General features: G+C 35.5%; 1 protein-coding gene across 1 annotated transcript in view; it reads right to left on the reverse strand.

Annotated features, from left to right (window-relative positions):
- Positions 1-670: 670 nt before the first annotated feature.
- The window catches only part of NEDD1 (NEDD1 gamma-tubulin ring complex targeting factor), a 50,497-nt gene continuing 28,876 nt past the window's right edge, over positions 671-22,291 (reverse strand). Inside the window, exons 7-15 of the mRNA XM_021687542.2 lie at positions 21,263-21,464; positions 20,687-20,882; positions 15,918-16,046; positions 13,537-13,581; positions 12,228-12,430; positions 11,292-11,445; positions 10,250-10,406; positions 2,860-2,926; positions 671-2,424 (exon numbers count right to left, since the gene is read on the reverse strand). Coding sequence (XP_021543217.1) covers positions 2,320-2,424; positions 2,860-2,926; positions 10,250-10,406; positions 11,292-11,445; positions 12,228-12,430; positions 13,537-13,581; positions 15,918-16,046; positions 20,687-20,882; positions 21,263-21,464 — 1,258 coding nt within the window. The 3' untranslated portion in view covers positions 671-2,319. The remainder of the gene's footprint in view (positions 2,425-2,859; positions 2,927-10,249; positions 10,407-11,291; positions 11,446-12,227; positions 12,431-13,536; positions 13,582-15,917; positions 16,047-20,686; positions 20,883-21,262; positions 21,465-22,291) is intronic.

Genomic DNA, 22,291 nt, shown 5'->3' on the forward strand with positions numbered 1-22,291 from the left:
CTTTACTTATATTAACCACACAACACCTTGTCATTATTTTTGCTTTAAATCATTAATTATCCTTTAAGGATAATTTAAAATGAAAAAAAAAAAAAAAAAAGCCTTACATTTGTTCACATATTTACCATTTTTGGTGTCCTGGTTACTTTGCATAGAAACATATTTCTATCCGGTACCATATTCCTTCTGACTAAAGGCATTCTTTAACATTTCCTGTAGAGCAAGTCTGCTTGTGATGAATTCTTCCAGCCTTCCAAGGTCTGAAAAAGTTTTATTTTTCATTTTTGAAAGACATCTTTGCTGGATATAGAATTCAAAGTTGAGTATTTTTCTTTCAGTACTTTAAAGATGTTACTCCACTGTCTCTGCACTCTTGTCTTTGTTCTTCTGTGCCTTTTAAATTTAGCTGCTTTAAGAATTTTCCTTTGACGCAAGTTTTAAGGAATTTGATTATGATGTGTTTTGGTATAGCTTTATTTCTTGTACTTAGAGGTTCATTGGGTTTCTTGGGTCTTATTTGTTTCCCTCTCTCAGGGAACACTGTCCTGTGCTGCCTAATACCTTATATTTGAAAACGGTCTCATATTTTGCGTTTTTAGAATTTCAAATAGGTAAATCCAATCTCTATTATTCCATTTTGGCCAGAGGCAAAAGTTCAATTTCAGGCATCTCATTTTTACCATATAAAAATTTTACTTTTTGTACTTACGTAACTTTTAAATTCCGTGACAAAATGTTTCATCTATACGCATAAAGTTACTAAAATTGTTTTATTTATCCCACCTCTTTTAATACACATTATGTGCATTTATAGAAAAAGGCAACAGGAAAATATTAATGGACTTAAATACAGCATGCAGGCAAAACACACTTTATGCTTTCTAAACATGTTTGATAATGATATATAAGGAAACTTGTTACAAATCATAATGCTTCCAATAATCTGTCAGGAAAAAAAGATCACATTAGCACCCATTTATACTTTAACACAAACATTCTCTGAGCCACACTGGGAAAAAGAAAGATTTCTGTTTTTATTTCCTGAAGTAATTATTAGTAGGTTTACACTTATTAAATATATCCTTAAAATTTCCACCACTTTGGAAAACCATAAAGTTAGTAAGCTAGCTAGATTTCCTTTTTACTTTAGTAAGTATTTTTATCTCAGAAGTCAAAATTGGGTAGTAGTGCTGTATATAAGGTACATAGTTTAAATCTTTGGGACAAGAGACTACAAGAAGGTAAATAAGCCAGTAGCCCTCCTAATCTTATATCACTAAGACTGTATATCATAGCAGGTAGATGTATACCTCCACCCACACCAGAGAGGTATGAATTCTTTTGACAATTAACCTTTCTAAATTTTATGGTAAGGTCAATAAAAACATTACACACAGCACACAAAGAATTAGAGAAAGTTAATGATATAAACCACAAAAAATAATAATCCATACTTCTCATTTGGAAGGGAAAAAATGGGACTAATACTGAATACTTAGCATCTAATATAAAATTTTCACTCATTGTAAGTTGAATCATATTGATTAAAACTTTACAGAATAACTTTGCATGTTATTAATTCATGAGACAATCAGCAGATATGCAGCTCTAGTCAAGTCTTATAAACCCCTAAACGTTTTCATAGGTAAAGTGAAATTAGCTGAAAAATACCAAACAGGAGTAGAGATTTGTGAGAAGTACAAAACACATAAATGCAATAGATATATAATGTAATCTGTGCAATTCAAAATTCCCCAAATTTTCTTATGAAATGTACAAGTAATAAATAATAGTCATACTTGACTTTATCAAGTTAACAAAATAATTACTAACCAACCTTGTGTTTTACTAGTCAATTGCTTAGAAACACCAACTGCCATTTAAAAATTACTTTCATCATAAAAATAGAAGGCATATCAAACTCTTTAATCCTCAAATATCCAAAAAAATTTGGAAGGCAACTGTCAATCAAAATTATTATCTGTTAAAAAAGGTGATTAAAAAACATACATAACCTATTTTTTTGCACAATTTTGTTTTCTTATGAAAAAGGGCACTTAGTGTACAGCTAAAGCTTTCAGAAATTATAGATCCTGTTGACTTTCCTATTAGGCAGATGACATGTTGTACAGTTTTTAATATAAAAATATAAATATCTTTGACAGAGAAGGTGAAATAGTGGTTGGTATAAAATCCCATCACCATTTTACTTGAAAAAAACTTTTTTCCTAGAGACCATGAAAACAATACTGATTCCATGCAGTTCTGTGTTGCCAGAAGCTTCCCAAATTATAAAACACTAAGGTATTCACTGAAATTTCAAAAGTGGGCCCGTAGTCTTTTGTTTTCTTCTCGTAGTCTTTCAATTTCAGCCACTAAACCTTCATTCACTGAGTATCTTTCCAGTAAAGAGTGCATTTCATTCTAGAAAAGAGAAAAAATTGCTTTTTAAAGCACTGATACTTCACATTTATTTGGAAAGCTGTTTTACATAGTTTCAGCTATCATTTCTGTCATGTTCAATTACCTAGCTGAATGGTACCTTACTACTTTGTTAATATAAATGAAAGATCACTGGTGAAAGTTACGTATTTGGAAGGTTTATATTTGCACATGTGGGAAGCTTTTAGCTTACTTATGGAAATAAATAAATAAATAAAAAGCTGTGAAAAAGTAGCCTTAACTATTACAGGTTAAAAGGAAGGGTGACTAGTTAAAATCTATTTTACTTTTAAATTTCGAAAACTCCCTGTTTGTTTATTCTAGCAACTAGATATAATAAAGTAAAAATATATCACCCTTAATGGACTTTTTAGATCCACAACTCTATACTCATTTAAAATAAAAGGTCATACCTACCAATTGCATGTGAAACTGTTTAATCATCTCCACTTGCAAATTCACAATGTCTCTATGGCACGCTTCTCTAGGGAAGAATGTAAAATACCTATTAGAATTATAATGGTTTTGCCAATTCTAGATCATTCAAGAAACTGCTAAACTTTTCTCGTTGTTTCAAATTATTGGATGTTAGTAATAATAATAGTAGTAATAATAATAATAAAAATGCCAAGGCACCTAGAATTTATTTACTACGTACTAGGCACTGTTTGTTGTACTTTGAATGGAAGAACTCATTTAATCTTTACATCACATGCAATTATTACCTCCATTTTACCAGTGAAGGAACTAAGCCACAGAGCAGTTAAAACTTATCCAATCAAACAACCAGTAAATGGTGGAGCTAGTATATAAACCCCAGCTGTATACATCGAGAACTCTCATACTACACATCCCTTAATATAGAAATTATCATTAAGGAAAGACACAGGTTTATATTACAATGAAATACAGATCATTTACTAGGCTACAATGTTTTAACTATTATCAATGTTTTAGCTATTAAAAAAAATACTTCTAGTAGAATGGAAAGGGTTATTTGGGTGGTTATAATAAAGGTTACCTATAAAGTACAATTCAGTCATACCAGAAAATACATGAAAATTATGAGGTATAATAATAAAAGGATCATTCAGTCACCCACCATACAACTTATGAGCCAGAACATTACCAAAATCATAGAAGTTTCCTATGTGCTCCTCTCTGATTCCATTACTTAACTTAGGAGAAGCCCAAGAAAGAAGTCACTACTCTGATGAATTTTGTTTAAGCAATGTAAAAAAAAAAAAAAAAAAAAAAAAAAAAAAAGATGTAGTCAATATATTTTTGTTTTGCCTGGTTTTGAGCATTATAAAAATACCACATCCTATGTAGTACTAAGTAGTGTACACTTAAAAAAATAACCCAATATCCTGTTTTCAACATTCATATTCTATACATCTGTAATTCACTGATTTGTATCAGTGTACAGATTCTCCTATCAATTGACATTCAGATTGCTTTCAAGCTTTTACTATTACAATGTTATTATAAACAATCATGTATGTATTTCCCAACTCATATGCACCCATAACTGCACCCATAGATCCAAGAGTAGATATGCTGAGTTAAAGGCCAGATGTATACTTGTTTAGTTTTACAAAATAATGCAAATTATTTGTTGAAGAGGTAGTATCAGTGGACATGCTTGTCATCAGTGTAACAGAATTCCTCTCGCTCTGTATCTACACCAAGACTTGGTCTTGACAGACTTTTCACATTTTCCCATCTAATGGGTGTGAAACAGTATCCTGTTGCATTTTCAGTTCTCTGATTAACCATAGGATGGAACACCTTTCCTTATGTTCACAGACCATTCCTCTTCTGTGAAATGCTTGTCCATGCCTTTTAAGCTTGTTTTTCTGTTGAATGTCTTTTTTTTAAAAGACTGTTTATTTGAGAGAGAGAGCACAAGCAAGGGAAGGGGCAGGGGGACAAGCAGACTCCCCACTGAGCAGGGAGCCCGAAGCAGGGGCTCAATCCCAGGACCCTGGGATCATGACCTGAGCTGAAGGTAGATGCTTAACTGATTGAGCCACCCAGGCACCCCTCAAATGTCTTTTATTCTTATTTATTTTTAAGAGTTCTTTACATCATCCAAACCTTTGTTGGATCCTTTGTTGAAGTACCATAGATAGATTTTTGTCCTTTCACTTTGTTAATGGTGCCTTATGATGAGCAGTCCTTGTCAATGTTCTCTAATTACTGACCTAATAACACAATCAAATTTGCCAATCTATGTTTTTATAGGTAGTGTATCCTCTTATGTTTTGATAACTTCCCTACCCTGAAATCATATATAAATTCCCTTACAATGCTTAAAATTTTACCCTTTAAACTTTCACGCTGGGTAGAACTGATTTTTTTAATAGCAGGGAATAAGGATCTATACTTTTCCTCTGTCATATATCACATTTCTATATATGCCCAGGTTCTTCTCTGGTCTATTTGATTCGTTTCGGCAATCTGTCCATCCTGTGCTAATGCTACACTATTTTAATTATAGCTTAATAATTAAGCTTACCCATCTGACTAACAAGTCACCTTCAATCTTGTTCTTCTCTAGAGTATCTTGGTTATTCCTGGATCTTTTCTTCTTTCACATAAATTTGAAGTTATCCTATCATCATCTTCCAAAAAACACAGTTGGGATTTGACCGAAATTGCATTCAATCTATAGACCAATTTAGAAGAACTAACATCTTCATATCTTTCCATTTATTTAAGTGTTAATGCTTTCTAATAAATTTTTAAGTGTTTTTCTACAAAGATCTTTACCATTTTTGGGGGCGCCTGGGTGGCTCAGTCAGTTAAGATCTTTACCATTTTTGGTCAGATTTATTCCTAAGTACTTTTTCTGTTACAACTGTAAGGGTTTTTAAAAAATTCTCTTCTTTCGTCTGCATGGAGCACTGGGTGTTATGCACAAACAATGAATCATGGAACACTTCATCTAAAACTAATGATGTAATGTATGGGGATTAACATAAGAATAAAAAAAAAAATTCTCTTCTTTCGGATCCCTACTTTTGTATCTTTTTCAACATTCCTCTGGCTATGCAGGGAGGGATGGGGTGACTGGGTGATAGACACTGGGGAGGGTATGTGCTCTGGTAAGTGCTGTGAATTGTGCAAGACTGTTGAATCTCAGATCTGTACCTCTGAAACAAATAATGCAATATATGTTAAGAAAAAAAAAAAGAAGAAGAAGAAGAAGGTAGCAGGAGGGGAAGAATGAAGGGGGGAAATAGGAGGGGTAGACGAACCATGAGAGACGATGGACTCTGAAAAACAAACTGAGGGTTCTAGAGGGGAGGGGGGTGGGAGGATGGGTTAGCCTGGTGATGGGTATTGAGGAGGGCACATTCTGCATGGAGCACTGGGTGTTATGCACAAACAATGAATCATGGAACACTACATCTAAAACTAATGATGTAATGTATGGGGATTAACATAAGAATAAAAAAATTAAAAAAAAAATTCTCTTCTGCTTTCAGTTATGACAAAAGCTGTATTTAAAACAAACAAACTGGGGGCGCCTGGGTGGCTCAGTTGGTTAAGGAGCTGTCTTCGGCTCAGGTCATGATCTCAGGGTCCTGGGATGGAGTGGCAAGCTGAGCTCCCCACTGAGCGGGGAGTTTGCTTCTCCCTCTCTCTCTGCCTCTCCCCACTGCTCGTGCTCTCTCTCTCAAATAAATAAGTCTTTAAAAAAATTAAAACAGGGACGCCTGGGTGGCTCAGTCGGTTAAGCCTCTGCCTTCAGTTCAGGTCATGATCCCGGGGTCCTGGGATCGAGTCCTGCATCGGGCTCTCTCTCTCTCTCTGACAAATAAATAAATAAAATCTTAAAAATCAGTCAATCAATCAATCAATCAGTCAATCAAACCGAAAGCATCAGAGAACCACTAAGGTGGTCAGGATTTGAGGGGCTATGGTCTTGCAAAGAAGGGAAGTCTACTAGGTAAGCCCCACAGTTACCTCTGTTTTCCCTTGGGGATGTGCTGACTGGACAGAGGGGAACAGAGGCTGAGCTGAAAGCAGTGACCTGGAGCTTGAGAGAGTCTCACCGGGTTGGGGAGTGCTAGGGTTTTGGACAGCCCAAGCAGCAAGGCTTCAAGGTGCCAAGAAGGTACCTGCAGAAAAGTAAACCTAAAACTGTGCAATTTCCCCCTCGAGATATCTATTGACTCCTAAGCACTGTCTGTACTGGTGACAGAAAATTAAACATAAAGTCACAGCTAGAGCAGAGAAAGACTTTGGCGGCCTTGCGATGCTGGGGAAATGGAGGTTAAAGTTTCAGAACCCACCAAGGTAAAAAGGCCTGGTGAATATCCTCGAAGGGCAGAGACTAAACCCTAGAATAAAGGCAACCAGAAATAAACTAGCCCTAAGAAAACCAGAAAGCCAGCAAGTATAGGAACGAAGTGATCTGCTTGCCAGAAGAAACTTAAATCTTCTTGAAAGACAATAAAAATAGACCCATAGACTTCTGCTTAGGATATAATCTCTCCAACTCTAATAGTGAGGACAAGCCAGATAACCTATAAAATCATACATTTTTAAATTCAACTTGAGAGTGCAAAGAAACCTAAATGAACGAAAATCCAGAAAATGATGAGTCCCTCCTAGGAGAAGAGACCCATGACTGTTTTCTTTTTTCTTTTTTTTTTATTCTTATGTTAATCCCATACCCATGACTGTTTTCATCCTCAACAGAGCAGAGGGCGGGTGGTGGTGGTGAAGGGGGGGTGGGGGGCTGGAGAGGTAGGGTTGACACAGCTGCCATTGATAGGGTAAGGAGAACTAACTGAAATTTTTATAGATTTTTGTAGGCCAAGTAGGACTGGACCCAAGGAGTCCGAGCCACAAAGAAAATCTCCATTCATTCACCAACTATTTGCCACAGGCCTTCACTGAGTGCTTATGTAAACCATTAGGGGCAGGGCAGGAGGACTGAGAGAGACACCCTAAGGCAGAGAGGCACAGGGTGTGTGAAGACTGAGCTCTGTGACAACTGAGAGTAACCTGTCTGAAGCACTCCAGACCCTTGCGGAGAAGGCAGTCTCCACAGCTGACGGAGCCCCTCAACAGCCCCTCTGTCCCTCCACTGAAAGGTATAGCTCTTCAAGACTTACTGAAGGTTGACGTCAGAGCAGCAAATTTATAGAAATTCTCTGAGCCATTCTCTGGGTCCTCATTGAGTCCCAAGCAGAAGCTGCCTATGGTTACTGGAGGGGCAGAAGAATTGAGAGAGGCCCCTACTCACCCCCACTCCCCGGGTGCAGGCATGCATGGCAAGCTGAAAGCTGAAGGCAGGGCAGTGCTCTCTCTCTCAATCTGCCCAGCATAAGAGCTTTCTCCCCTTCCAACACTGCTTTACTCACATCATATTAAAGTCAGACAATTCTGCTGTTTTGCCACATATATACATTCCTGAAAATAACAGGACCAGATTTTAAAAATGTAGTGTGTGTGTGTGTGTGTGTGTGTGTGTGTGTGTGTGTGTGATGGAATATTATTCAGCCATAAAAAAGGAAATCTCGCACTATGCAACCACATGGATGAACCTGGAAGATATTATGCTAAATGAAATAAGCCAGTCACGGAAGGACAAATACTGCATGATTCCACTTACATGAGATATCTAAAATAGTCAAACTCATAGAAGCAAAGAACAGAATTCTAGGTATCGGGGTGGGGAGAATGGGAAATAGGAAGTTGCCAAGGGACAAATACAAAATTTCAGTTAAACAAAATGGATAACTCGTAGAGATTTACTATATAACACTGTGCCTATAGTTAGCAATACCAGATTATACAGTTAAAATTTATTAAGAGGGTAGATCTCATTGTAAGTGTTCTCACCACAAGAAAACTAAAACAAAAAAAGGAAAAGAAAAAGAAAGTAAGAAGATAACAGTATTTAAAGAAAAAGGATTGGGGCAGACTACTCAAAATTTATGCAACTTTGGAACCAGAGCACTAACAAAAACAAACCCTAGTAAAAAATACTAGCATAGTTTAAATAGTGAATAATCAAAGACTTTTACCTTAAAAAAAGTGATGGTCACTTGATAAGAGGGGTAAGAAAAAGAGAAGAAAGGATTGGGGCTGTGAAGGATGGAGGCAAGGATAAAATAACCAAAGATGGGGAATAATCACAAAATAAGTCCTTCCAAACACAGAGCACAAAGCCAAACCAGGTGAAGAGGAAGGCAAGAGAAAGAGATGGGTACTGATAGGTGGTTTGCTGCCTTTAGCTATGTTCATACATTTTGTTTTGGCAACTGTTACAAGAACCAACAAAATTTCCTTATCAGATATGTTGTCATTACTGTCCTATTTACCAATCACAAATGAATTAATCCACATTAAAGAAACAATGCGTCATAACAGGACACATTGTACCTACCCTAATTAAACTAGAAGGCCTTTGTGGACAGATCATTCATATTTGCATCCTTAGTACCCAGTACATATACTAGGCATGTTGTAAATGTCAAAAATAACCAAAAATGATGATTTTCCTTTAAAAATATATATGTTAACATTTAAAAATATTTTTTCAAAACACTTTTTTTTTTTTTTTTTTAAAGATTTTATTTATTTATTTGAGAGAGAGAGAATGAGAGACAGAGAGCATGAGAGGGAGGAGAGTCAGAGGGAGAAGCAGACTCCCCGCCGAGCAGGGAGCCCGATGCGGGACCCGATCCCGGGACTCCAGGATCATGACCTGAGCCGAAGGCAGTCGCTTAACCAACTGAGCCACCCAGGCGCCCCAAAACACTTTTTTTAAAAGTAGGCTCCACCTCCAGCATCGAGCTCAATGTGGGGCTTGAACTCATGACTCTGAGATCAAGACCTGAGCTGAGATCAAGAGTCAGATGCTCAACCAACTGCGCCATCCAGGAGCAACCCCCAAAACACTTTTAACATTAAAAAGAAACATGCACCAGGGCACCTGGGTGGCAGAGTTGGGTAGTGTCTGACTCTTGATCTCGCCTCAGGTCTTGATCTCAGGGTTGTGAAATTGAGCCCCATGTCAGGCTCCTCTGCCCCTCCCGCTCGTGCTCTCTCTAAAATAAATAAATCTTAAAAAAACAAAACAACAACAAAAAAACCTGTACCAACAAAAACTGTACATCTTCTCTAGCATTCTTGCTCGCTATATTCCAAATCAGAGCTAGAATACTAAGTAACTACAGGTCAGAAAGGGAAAAAACATATACAAAAGATTCTAATAATTGAAAATAGCTCCAATATATATTGAGATGATAGGTAAAAGGAAGCAACAATGTCAAACACATTCTTAGAGTGTTCAAAATTCAAAGGATGAGGAGACAAGGACAGATCCATGAAAAATTTTTTTTTAATTGACTATTACATTCTGATGCATTCTGTTTGAAAATATTCAGAATTCCTTTAAAAAATTATTTCTCTATTACATTATTACCCATAGCATATTTAACAGGTGATTTATAAATACTTCACGTAAGAATACCACTGGGCCTTACCAGAATCTGCTGCCCAAATTTTGATAAAAAAAATCCCTGATGGCAGCCTGCCTGCTAGACTGCCCTGCCAAGTTATCTAATAATTGCCCTAGGTAAATGTACCTTTTCCTGGCTGATATTCAATAAATTCAATACAGCAAGATCGACAAAACTCATCATGTTTTCTATTGTTTTTATGGACCCCAAAACCTAGGCAAAAGTAGTAACCACCAATATTACTTATGGTTCCGGTTCTACACCTAATAAAAAAAAGCCAGTTAATGTCTAGACAGAAAGAACAATTTCTCAGTTACTACCTAAAGTCATCCAATGTCTCCTGTATCATGTTCTGAATAAAACGGATCTGAACAGATGTCAGTGGTGCATTTGGCCTATTATTTCCGATGGTATCAGCTATTTTTTCCGATAGTGAACTGGCAACTCCAGCCGTGACAGAGGATGCTATCTTTGGATCTAAAATAAAAAATGGAGAAAATATTAATAGTCAGCTTAGACTAAGAGACATCAAACATTTGTAAATAAGATTTGGCATGAGGAGACTTGAAAAACTGGTAAAGAACAGTGTTCCTGTGACATTTAGAAAAACTTACTGTCTGGAATACAAATCTTAGAAACTTTCTATGACATTATTTCTCATAGTCATTTATCTATATATATAAACTGCCAACTGTCTAATATAATAACATATGACAGAGGGATTAATCTTGAAGAATCTTGGAACCATTTCCTCTTATAAAAGATGAATGTGACATGCTATCCCATAAACTAGATAAACCAAGACTATTAAAAATAAACAGAAGGAATATAGGAGTAAAGTACCACTATAAGCAAAGCCCCAGAGTTTACACTAATACAATATATCCACAGAAACCTTAAAGTAAAACATAAATATCTATATAGAAGAGTTGCTTGCTTCTATACAAAGAGTTGTTTTCTATAGATAACTTGTATAACAACCCAATATCCCATTAAATGTGATCAAGTTTTTAGGATCTGTGGCATGAACTTTAGTATGGAGGAGGGGAAAAAAAAGACAATTTCAGGTAGTTAATGACTCATTTTCAAAGGGTCCTACATTATATTCCTATTTATATTAGATCAAGACCCTTACATATTGGATTGACAATAAAATTCACACCAAAAGAGTATCAAATCAATGTCACTGAGTTTAACCATTCACCTACATGTCATTGTCCTCTAGTAAGAGAGTCATAATAGACAAGCGTTGTGAAGTTTCAACTCCTTTTAATTTTCTTAGTCTATGATCACTCTATCAAGTTAAATAGTGGGAGTCTTCAACTTAACACCTTCAAATATCAGGAAGTTTTATGTACTTACTTGGAGTTGAGGATCCAATGAGGGGGGGTTCATATATGAACTGGGCTTCAATTTCTTTCTCTGGCCTTTCAAATTTCTCAGGACTTCTTGTTTGGTTAGATGACGGAGAGGTATTCAGATTTCCAGTTTCAGCACCAGAAATCAACTTTGCAAACTTCACATTTAAAATAAACAATATATCAATTCTGGTTTTATACATATAATTTGTACCTACTTTTCTTTTTCCAGTAGTTAGGATCAGAAAAATGAAGAATAAGAAGGGATATAGAAGGAAAAAAAATTGCAAGAACTAGTGGCAAAATAAATCAACTTTACTAATCAAAAACAATTTCAATGGTAACATGATGAGGAAAAGCTCATTTATTAATAAGCATCTGCTATTGAGTGCCACTGAAAATGGTAATCACAGGCCAAAAAAAAAAAAAAAAAAAAAAAAAAAATCCCCAAACTCTCAGGTGGTAACTAGCCAGAAATATTTGAAAAATACATCAGAAGACATTTTTGTACTTCCTAAATATCTTTTCAATATCATTCTAAAAAATCAATATGAAAATATTCTTAGCACCATCAGTTAGCTCCAAGACTTAGGGTAAATGACTTAACCATCAACTTGGTGCTTTCTGCTGCAATGGAAATAAATTCTAAAAAACTCAGGTATAAACTAGTCAAGTACCTTATCTTAGAAAAAACAGCATTAAGTTTACATCTGCTGTTACCTCCAACATTTCCAAAGACAGATTTCAAAAGTATCCTTTAGTTTTTAACATGTGACATCAAGATTTAAGAATATTTTCTACCTGGTAAGGGTACAGCACTGTCGATAATTAGGACATATCCCCTGGCAGCCGCCTGCTTTCTGTCTCGTGATGAGCTTCATTATATGCTTGCCACTGATAAATGCACACTGTGAGTTCAGTATCATTTTTAGGCAGATACCTGTTTGAGGGAGTCCTTAGGTTCCTGTTTTCCCAGATACATTTTCTTAGATTCAGCTGTCAGATCATGATTTTCATTTTCTTCTTTCCCTGGAGATCCCATAAAGACATTCAGAGGACTAGAATGCAACACTGAAGTGCTTGAAGCTACTGGATTTTTTCTTGGAGGAAGGACTGAATTCAATTGTGGTAGAAAGTCAAGGCCTGAAAAAGAGGAGAAAAAACTATTTGCATATGATTTTCCTCAATCTTGGATATTTAAGAAAAGCACTTAACAAAATAAATAGGTTAATATGGTAGAAAGACATGCAATTTGGATTCAGAAGGCAGGTTCATTTGTCAGCTCTACCCCTTACTTGATGTATACAAAATCTTGGGCAAAAATTGCAAAACTCTGTTTCCTGATCAGTAAATGTGAATAATGATATCCATCTCCGAGTGGTGAGACTAAAAAGAGATATTATATATAAAACTACTTTGAAAATTGCAAAGCCCAATGAATGTTTTAGTCAATATTATTAGTTTTTGATAACTGAAAATTGTTAATTTGGTATATATATGTAGTATATCTTGGTAGCCTCTAAGATGGCTCCGAATGATCCCTGCCTTCTGGCATGGATCCATGCCCTCAGGTAATGTGGGCAGGACCTAGTAACTTGCTTCCAACAAAGAGAATACAGCAAAAGTGGTGGGATGTGACTTCCAAGATTAGGTTACAAACATGCAGTGGCTTCCATTTTGAGTGCCATCTCTGACCATCTTGCTCACCAACTCTGAGGGAAGCCAGCTGCCATGTTGTTAGTTGCCCTGCAGAAGGGCCCACATGGGAAGGGACAGGCATCTTCTGCTAATAGCCGCCTGAATGAGCTTAGAAGTAGATCCTTGCCCAGTCAAGCCTTAATAGGCCTGCAGCCCTGCTGACATCCTGATTAAAGCATCAAGAGAGACCTTAAGCCAAAGGCACCAGCTAAGGTATGCTCAGATTCTGAACCCACAATTACGAGATGATAAATGTTCTTTTAAGTTTCAAATTGTTGGGGTAATTTGGGGGTGCCTGGGTGGTGCATTCGGTTAAGCATCTGACCCTTGCTTTTGAGTCAGGTCATGATTTCAGAGTCGTAAGATCAAGCCCTGTGTCCAGCTCCGTGCTCAGTGCGGAGTCTGCTTGAAATTCGCTTTCCCTCTTTTTCTCTCTCTCTCAAATTAATAAATAAATCTTTAAAAAAAATGTTGGGGTAATTTGTTACATATCAATAGATAGCACAATATCACTTTTAATTTTCCTAAAAATACTTCTCAATAGTTCTTACCATCTTTGCCTATGGACTCATCACCTCCCTTGTTAACCACAGCATCTATAATACAATTAGAAAATCAAATTTTTAAAATTGTGACAAAGAAGCCATAGCAACTTAAGCTTCCTATTCATTCCCCAAAGAGTTTGATTTTAAAAAGGAAAATCTGAGTGAAGTTACAGCTGGGACTCATATAAACTTCCCTTTTTATTCTTTTCACTTCATGCATAGCAACACGTATGAAGAGTAATTCTATGTATAGGGTCATTTAATGAGACAGCAAGGTATACTAGAAAAGCACTGCAGTAGGCTCCAGAAATCTATAATCCAATTCTGCCTACCACTTAATAGCCTTAGACAACAAGACTTTAATACAATTAAGCTTCAGTTTCTGCATCTATATAATGGGAATAACGTCCTGACCATGTCACAAGATTGTTTTGAAGATCAGCTGAAACAACGTCAAAATAGTTTGTGAGCATTACAATGATATACAAAACATAAGATTTTATTAATATTTATTTTAACGGCAGAATATGTGTAAGAATATTCCAATACTATAATACTATTCATTTACCAATTAACAACCAAAAATTGCCTAACTTCATTTTAGCAAATTAATTTAGAAAAATGAGCACAAGTCATAAAAAAATCCGTCAGAAATTCAAATGGCCAATGAATTATCATACATGATTATCATAGTAGGAGTATCAACTATACATCTGCATGTGTGTATATACACCTAGTAATTACACACACACATACACTTTTAGAAGTTATTAGTTTTAACAAAAGCAGAAATATTCTTATTTAAAAGATGAAGAAATTGAAGCGCAAACAGATTCAGCCTTTTACCTCAGGAGAGTTGCATTCTTGAAATCAAAACATAAATTTCTTGACAATGAAAACCAGTCCTATATTTAGTATACATGTTCTTTTATTAATAATACGAAATGCTAATAAATGAAGGGCATATAGCTCAAATTCTAATCATATTTTAAAAAAGTAAAGAGGAATTTCTATCCTTTATTCATTTCTTTTAAAAAACCATTAAAGAGAATTTCATTTATAACTCAAACACTTTCAAAAAGCCCCTTCCTACATTCTCCAATTCAAAAGTTACCCCAGGGGTTCTCATAAGCCAAAGCTCCCAGATGGTTACTAACCTCCAAAACCTTTCTCAACTCCAGCTCATGCCACTTTTCCCTCCTTTGCCCACATCTTTCCTCTCTTTATTCTTTAACTATGTAGTCTGACCCCTCTTCATCCTGAAAGAAAGGAATCCTTCCTCTTTCATTAGGTGGAAGATAGGGAAATCTGACCTGGCAATTAAAGTAGTCATTTTCAGGCCAGGATAAGGCAGAATACACTAAGTAATTCTGTGCCATCACATATGTGTTTATTCTTTCTGATTACGAAACTAATTGTAGAAAATTTGGAAAACAGACAATTTAAAGTAAAAAATGAAATTTTATAAGATCATGAATGGATGTAACAATTTAAACATTCTGTTACTGTTGACATTTAGATATGCTCCAGAGTTCCACTATTATAAAAAAAAAAAAAAAAAACAGTACATACAAATCTTTGTGGGATTCTCTGAACAAGTTATTAGGTAGATTTATAGAAATGGAATTAACAGTCCAAAGAGTATGAATATTTAACCTGCCAAATCATGCTCTAGAAATTTACCCATTTTGTTAATAATACTGCTATTAGCAGTGAGACTACCCAATTAATGAAAACAGTATGAACATCAGTATCAAAAAAACACAGCCAAACAATGTGACTAGTTCATACAGTATGAACAATGATATATAATGTTTCTATTTATCAAAATGGTAAAGTTTTTTATATTTTTATTTTCTTTTTAGTAGCAACATCTCCTAGCAATAGGGAGAGTGTGTATGTGTGTGTGTTACTTTCACAAATAGTTAGTGTAAAAGATGAGGCAATCTATCCCCCCGCCGTATATCTCTATGAAAACAATGAATAAATATACCAATTAGATATTAATAATCAAAACACAAAATATTTTTAGGTTAGAAGATATTTTTTGCCTATCAAAATATCCAAGATTTTAAGATTTATTTAGAAGTAGATACAACTAAAAAACTGCCTATGGAGGCAAAACTTCAAGAAACTTCTGTGAAAATTAAAATGCTAACTTGAGAGCTATTTGCATAGTTCCCATGTGAAAATGACAAGCACATACTTCAGAATGGTAACATCTGAAATATCAGGGCAAAGGAAAAGATACCACCCCAGGGACTGAGAAAATTAGCAACTGTCATGAAAAGAGTCAGACTAAAGCTATTACCCACATCTTTTAGCTAGAATAAAAATGTAATGACTGCCAGCAAAAGAACATGATCCTTGGATCTGAACAGACTTACCATCTCTGATAGGTGAGAACATGTCCCCTAAACTACTTTTTCTGGTATCATCAAAGCTGAAGAAATCCTGATTTTTCCCACTGTCCGTTTCCTTAGTTATAGTATCAGTGTTTATGCTTCGAGGCAAACCTTATAGGAAAATTAGATATAAAAATAACTGTTACTACATATACATGAATTTACCGTCAGAAGCTAGGTTCTAAAAATTAATGTATCATGCATATATTAATGTATCATGCATATATTACATACATCACTGTTGTAATATTACAACAGTGAGCACCAGGAAAAGAAAACAATGTAACAACAGCTCAGTGAACCATGATTTTCATGGAAGGAAGGGCTTCTCAAAAGCAAATAATCTATTTATTCATATGATACCACCTTATTTTAGCCATTTTGATGAAATTTTCCCAAAATGATTTATATACTTTGCTGCCCTCTTTAACAAAGTATACTGAACACAACCAACTTCTTATAATGGGCTCACTTTTATGAACATCTACAAATGGTTAAAAAAGTCTGTAAGGCATATAGCACGATGCCTAACATAGAGCAGGATTCAAGTAATGTTAGTTCCTTTCCATAACTGCAGTAACTGGATCTCCTTTTTCCCTCTTCTGTCTTTTCCTTCACTAACTGTGGAAGCTTAACACTGCTCTCAGTATTATTGATCTCAAATGACTTTACTAGCCTCAGGATAGTTTACTAAGAGGAAAGAAACCAGAATACTAAACTCATAAAGAACAGCATAGTAGACAACAATGAAGAGATGTGCAGCAGTTTATTTTCCCTGCCAGTATATAATGCAAGGAATTAGGGCAGGGACTTTGTAAGACTGAACTGTGTGGGCTCAGTAGCTTCTCGCCCATTTTTGGGTTGAAGAATGAGTTCTAGAGATTCAAGAGCTGTGATGAAAGTCTGGTACTTTAACTGGTAGCATGTTATTGTATTACATTTTTTAAAAAGATTTATTTAATTTATTTTTTCCAGAGAGAGAGAGAGAAGGGAGGGGCAGAAGGAGAGGGAGAGAATCTTAAGCTGACTCCCTGCTGAACAAGGAGCCTGACATGGGGCTTCAATTCAGGAACTCACAACCCTGAGATAACGACCTGAGCCGAAACAAAGAGTCAGAGGCTCAATGGACTGTACCACCTAGGTGCCCCCTGTATTACATTTTAAATAGTGTTTTATTTGCCATCTTGGTCCCAAATGAAAACTGAAAAGCTGGGATAAAAACAAAGAACAGCCAGCATATCCAAAAAGGTCCAAACCTGGCAAATAAAATAAACTTTTCTAGTAACACCTGATAAAAAGTTAAAATATTACTGAACATTTGTACATCACTGTCATTGAAGTGTTTACACCAAGAGTTAAACTGTTATAAAGAATAAATTTTCTCTCCTTCTTCTAGATGTTTAAACATGTATGAATGCATAACTTTAGCCTCTGGAACTTTAGGAGAAAGAAGTTTGGTATCATTTGAAAGTAGTGCTAAAGACATTTTTTACTTCTTAAACTGCTGTTTTCCTCTGAAATAAGCACTAGCAACAAGTCTGCAAAGGTTCTCTAAGTTTTTACTTAAATTCCAGGTGGTTAACATACAGTGTAATAATTTCAGGTGTACAATATAGTGATTCACCACTTCCATACAACACCAGGTGCTCAACACAATAAGTGCAGTCCTTCATCCCCATCACCTGTTTCACCCATCCCCCCCCCCACTCACTTCCCCTCTGGTAACCATCAGTTTGTTTTCTATATTTAAGAAAAAGCAAATAACGTATCACAATCCCAGACTTCAAGCTCTATTACAAAGCTGTAATCATCAAGACAGTATGGTACCAGCACAAAAATAGACACACAGATCAATGGAACAGAAAACCCAGAACGGAACCCACAACTATATGGTCAATTAATCTTTGACAAAGCAGGAAAGAATATCCAGTAGGAAAAAGTCTCTTCAACAAATGGTGTTGGGAAAACTGGACAAGAACATGCAAAAGAATGAAACTAGACCACTTTCTTATACCATACACAAAAATAAATTCAAAATGGATTAAAGACCTAAATGTGAGACATGAAACCCTTAAAATCTTAGAGGAGAACATAAGCAGTAACCTCTTTGACATCAGCCATAGCAACTTCTTTGTAGATACGTCTCCTGAGGCAAGGGAAACAAAAGCAAAAACTACTGGGACTTCACCAAAAAGCTCCTGCACAGCAAAAGAAAACAACAAAACTAAAAGGCAACCTACAGAATGGGAGAAGATATTTACAAGTGACATATTTGATAAAGGGTTAGTATTCAAAATATATAAAGAACTTAATAAAACTCAACACCCAAAAAATGCATAGTCTAATTTAAAAATTCGCAGAAGACATGAACAGACATTTCTCCAAACTAGACATCCAGATGGCCAGCAGACACATGAAAAGATGCTCAGTATCACTCATCATCAGAAAAATGCAAATCAAAACCATAATGAGATATCATCTCACACCTGTCACAATGGCTAAAATCAACAACACAAGAAACAACTGGTGTTGGCAAGGATGTGGAGATAGGGGAAACCCTCTACACTGTTGGTGGGAATGCAGTGGTTGGCACCTTTAGTAGAAGCAATGTGAAATTTTTTCAAATTTCAGATTCATTTTACAGGAAGTTAAAAATAATAGTAACGATGATAACCGTGATGACAATATTAGCAAAACCATAATTCACTAAGTGCCTATCATGTGCCAGGCACTTTTGATACATCTTCTCTGGTTTTCACAGTAACCCTAAAAGTTAAATATTATCTATGGAAGAGAAAATAAGACTCAAAGTGGTTAAGAAAACTGCCCAGAGTCATGCTGGTAGAAGTCACAGACCCAAGACTTACGCCTAACATACTCTCAATATTTCAGAGTAGGGAAGATGTACGTGTGTGTGTGTGTGTGTGTGTGTGTGAGAGAGAGAGAGAGAGAGAGAGTGCGCGCTAATGATGAAGCAAATGTGGCAAAATTTATAAAACTGAATCTGCTAAAGGGTATACTAGAGCTCAGGAGTTCTTTGTACTATTTTTGAAATGTTTCTATAAGTTTGCAATTATTTCAAAATAAAATTAATAAACAAAAGTTTCTAACTCTGTGGGTACAGAGAAAACATTCATTTTGTCAGAAACTTTGCTAATCAGCCAACAGTTATCATTAATCAGTGACCCTGCAGACCCAACTCTTGCATTTCCTAATTAATGCTGTCATCGTTACACATGAGTTTCCTTATTAAAAACTAAATGAGTAACAGTGAGACTTCAGAAAGCTCAGAGTAAATAAGAGAAACTTTATTTTGTTTAATTTTGGAAATTATGAATAGAATCAATAATAAAAAAATAATGACAATTTTTATAATATAGTTAATTCAACATCTTGGTGAACATTACCCAAAGTTCTATTTCAAAATGAATTTCTTCTTCTAAGTATATAGGAATAATATTTGTTTCTGGGAGTTCTTAAATAAGAAATTATTTTTCTATATAATATGTAATGACTTTTATGTAAGGATGATGTAGATATTAACAGAAAATTTATAATGAAGATATATACTTATTATATCTTTTTAAAAACCATTCCATACTATCAAGGCTAACAAATTAAAGTTTTGCTTCTACTTGAAAACTGTAAACTCATGCTGAGAAGGTACAACAAATATTTTTGTCCAAGTTAACTACTTGTCCTGAAACCTTAAAAGACATGGATACATGCATTTCTAATGAGACTAGTTTGGAAACACAGTGGTATATCATACAGACTTTTTAAAATTTTTTTAAAGATTTATTTATTTATTTGAGAGAGAGTGCATGAGAGTGGGAGTAGGGGCAGAGGGAGAGAGAGAGAGAGAGAGAGAGAGAGAGAGAGAGAGAATCCCAAGCTGACTCCTTACTGAGCGCAGAGCCCAACATGTGGGGCTTGATCTCACAACTCCAAGATCACTACCCGAGTCAAACCTGAGTCGGACACTCAACCAACTGAGCCACCCAGATGCCCCTACCATGCAGACTTAAAAATACGTCGCAAGTTGACAGTATAGTGTAACTTCTTAAAATTTAAAAGAAAAAAAATGTTTTCAGGAATTTAGAGAAAAGGAATATTCTCTACAGTAAATACAGGGAAGCTTATATTACACCTTCACAAAGTCTAAAGGAATTCTTTAAGAACCATTTCATCAGTACGATTCTCAGAGTAGAAGAAATTATTTAAAAATTGCAAAATTTTTATTTTTCTTTAATAAACTATTAAAATATACTGCTTAATATGTGCCAGGCACTATTCTGCACTTAAATACATTCATCACCTGACTTACTTTACCTTCTGAAATATGAAATAAAAGAAGCCATTAATAGCTTTTTTTGTGACTCAGAGATCAAATCAAAATGACAGCATCAAAGAATCATATTCTCTACTGATTAATCTGAAGACACAATGGACAGTCATCCAGTCTGGAGTGGTATTAAGGATAATTTCTGGATTGGCATTATTCTGTTTTTAAGATAATCAATATGTCTTACAACAGAAGTTCAGCTAAATAGAATAGGTGCCTTTCATTACTTTTTTAAAAATTTATAGCTCAAGTTAAAATGGTCACTTCTTCTATTTTCACTATTAATAATTTTACCTAAATACACAAGTGAATTTGAGTTCCAGGTTCTTGAAGAAAGCACTAATAATATATACCGGGGTGGGGTGCCGGGTGGAAACTCCACATATGATACATAAGCAGCATTTACCTGCTTTGTCTTGCACAGCAACTGCTCCTTTCCCCCCGGCTGTTGTCATGGGCTGTGGTAGAGCCGTGCCAATGGGAGTGGTGGCTGCTTCTCTGACGACTCCAGAATTCTGAACTCCTCCACTGGTAGTGCTCACATTAATGGCTCGTTTGTTCACAGCTGTGGGCTTATTTGAACAGCCTTTATTTAAACTTGACTGAAATGCAATGGAATATTTAAAAGCTCAGGTTTCTAATGCTCCATACTATACATTAATATTTTATCAATTCCCTGTTAGGTTAAAAATATATATAATTTCCCTTACAAATCTTAAGCCTGCTGGTGGATCTGAGAGTTTCCCTCTGAACCAAAAAGCCTTTTAAGATATTTTTTGAAGAGAGAAATATGAGAATTAAGTACAAAAAAATAGTTTTAAAACCAAGTATCAAATGGCTTTGTACCAGTCATTTAAAACGCTTTCATATTAAAATAATTACGAAGTAAAACTACACTGTGTTTAATGGACGAAATATAATTTCCATATTCTGAACTAGACTTATTTAATAAAATAAAAAATAATGAAAAGAAATACCTTACCTTAGAAAGAGCAGTGGAGTACTGAAATGCTATACACCGCACAGATGTCTTGTGAGCACTGATGGTTTTAACTGGTGATTTCAACATCCTTAAATCATACTGATATATTTTCCCACGGGAAGATCCAATAGCCAAAGTGGCTCCATCAGGCATGAAGTCCACTGCAGTCAGAGGGGTGTCGGCCACTAAGGTTTTCACTAGCCTTTGGAAAGGGTAACAAAGTATATCTAGATATGTGAGCCTATATAGGTATGTAAGTGTATGTGACCTATAGATAGCTATCTACCAAAACCAAAGCTACTTAGCATTTGGCAAAGTGACTTAGAATATGCATCCCCAATATTTGTGTAAAGCGTAAATTCAGAACCAGACTTAGAGACCTTTCTAATACAATGGCATATAAAGGAACTGCTGCCTACTCCATCCTATTTTTCCTTTTCACTTCCAATAGGTACGTTCTACATCATCTAGAAGCAGCAACTATTTCTCTGAGTAATTACTACTTCGACAGTGAACATGACAGACTTCCTGAGTGTTATTCCACAAACAAGGGCTCTAGTCTCAGGATTAAGGAGGCCCTAACCATCCCCTTTCCATTTATTGATCTGCTTAGGTCTCAAGAGGACTATGACCTTTCGCAGGGGAGCAGCTGCTACTTTGCTCTTTTAGCTGTGCATTTCTTGACCAGAAAGCTAACAGAATCCATGTGGCTTGATCCTCATGAAGCTAATATAGAAATATGGATACTAAACTGCTGAAGCTGAGCTCTTTGCCACAGTTATTTGGTATAAGAGAGAAATGCTTACTGACTCTTAAGTTTCTCAGTAAAGTTCAAAAGAAAGAATAAAAAAGAAAAATTTTTAAAAAAGAAGAAAGTAAAACAAGTAACAGTAAACTTTAACAAGGACTGACAAAAAGTCCTTCCCTAGTCATAACATTACCACTTTCTTCCATACAATCTTTAGATACTGCTAGGTGTCTTCAATACACCTGTAGCACTCTTGTACCATTTTTTTTTTTATAGCTAAC

Source organism: Neomonachus schauinslandi, chromosome 5 (assembly GCF_002201575.2).
Source record: "Neomonachus schauinslandi chromosome 5, ASM220157v2, whole genome shotgun sequence".
In the NCBI taxonomy this organism is placed as follows: Eukaryota; Metazoa; Chordata; class Mammalia; order Carnivora; family Phocidae; genus Neomonachus; species Neomonachus schauinslandi.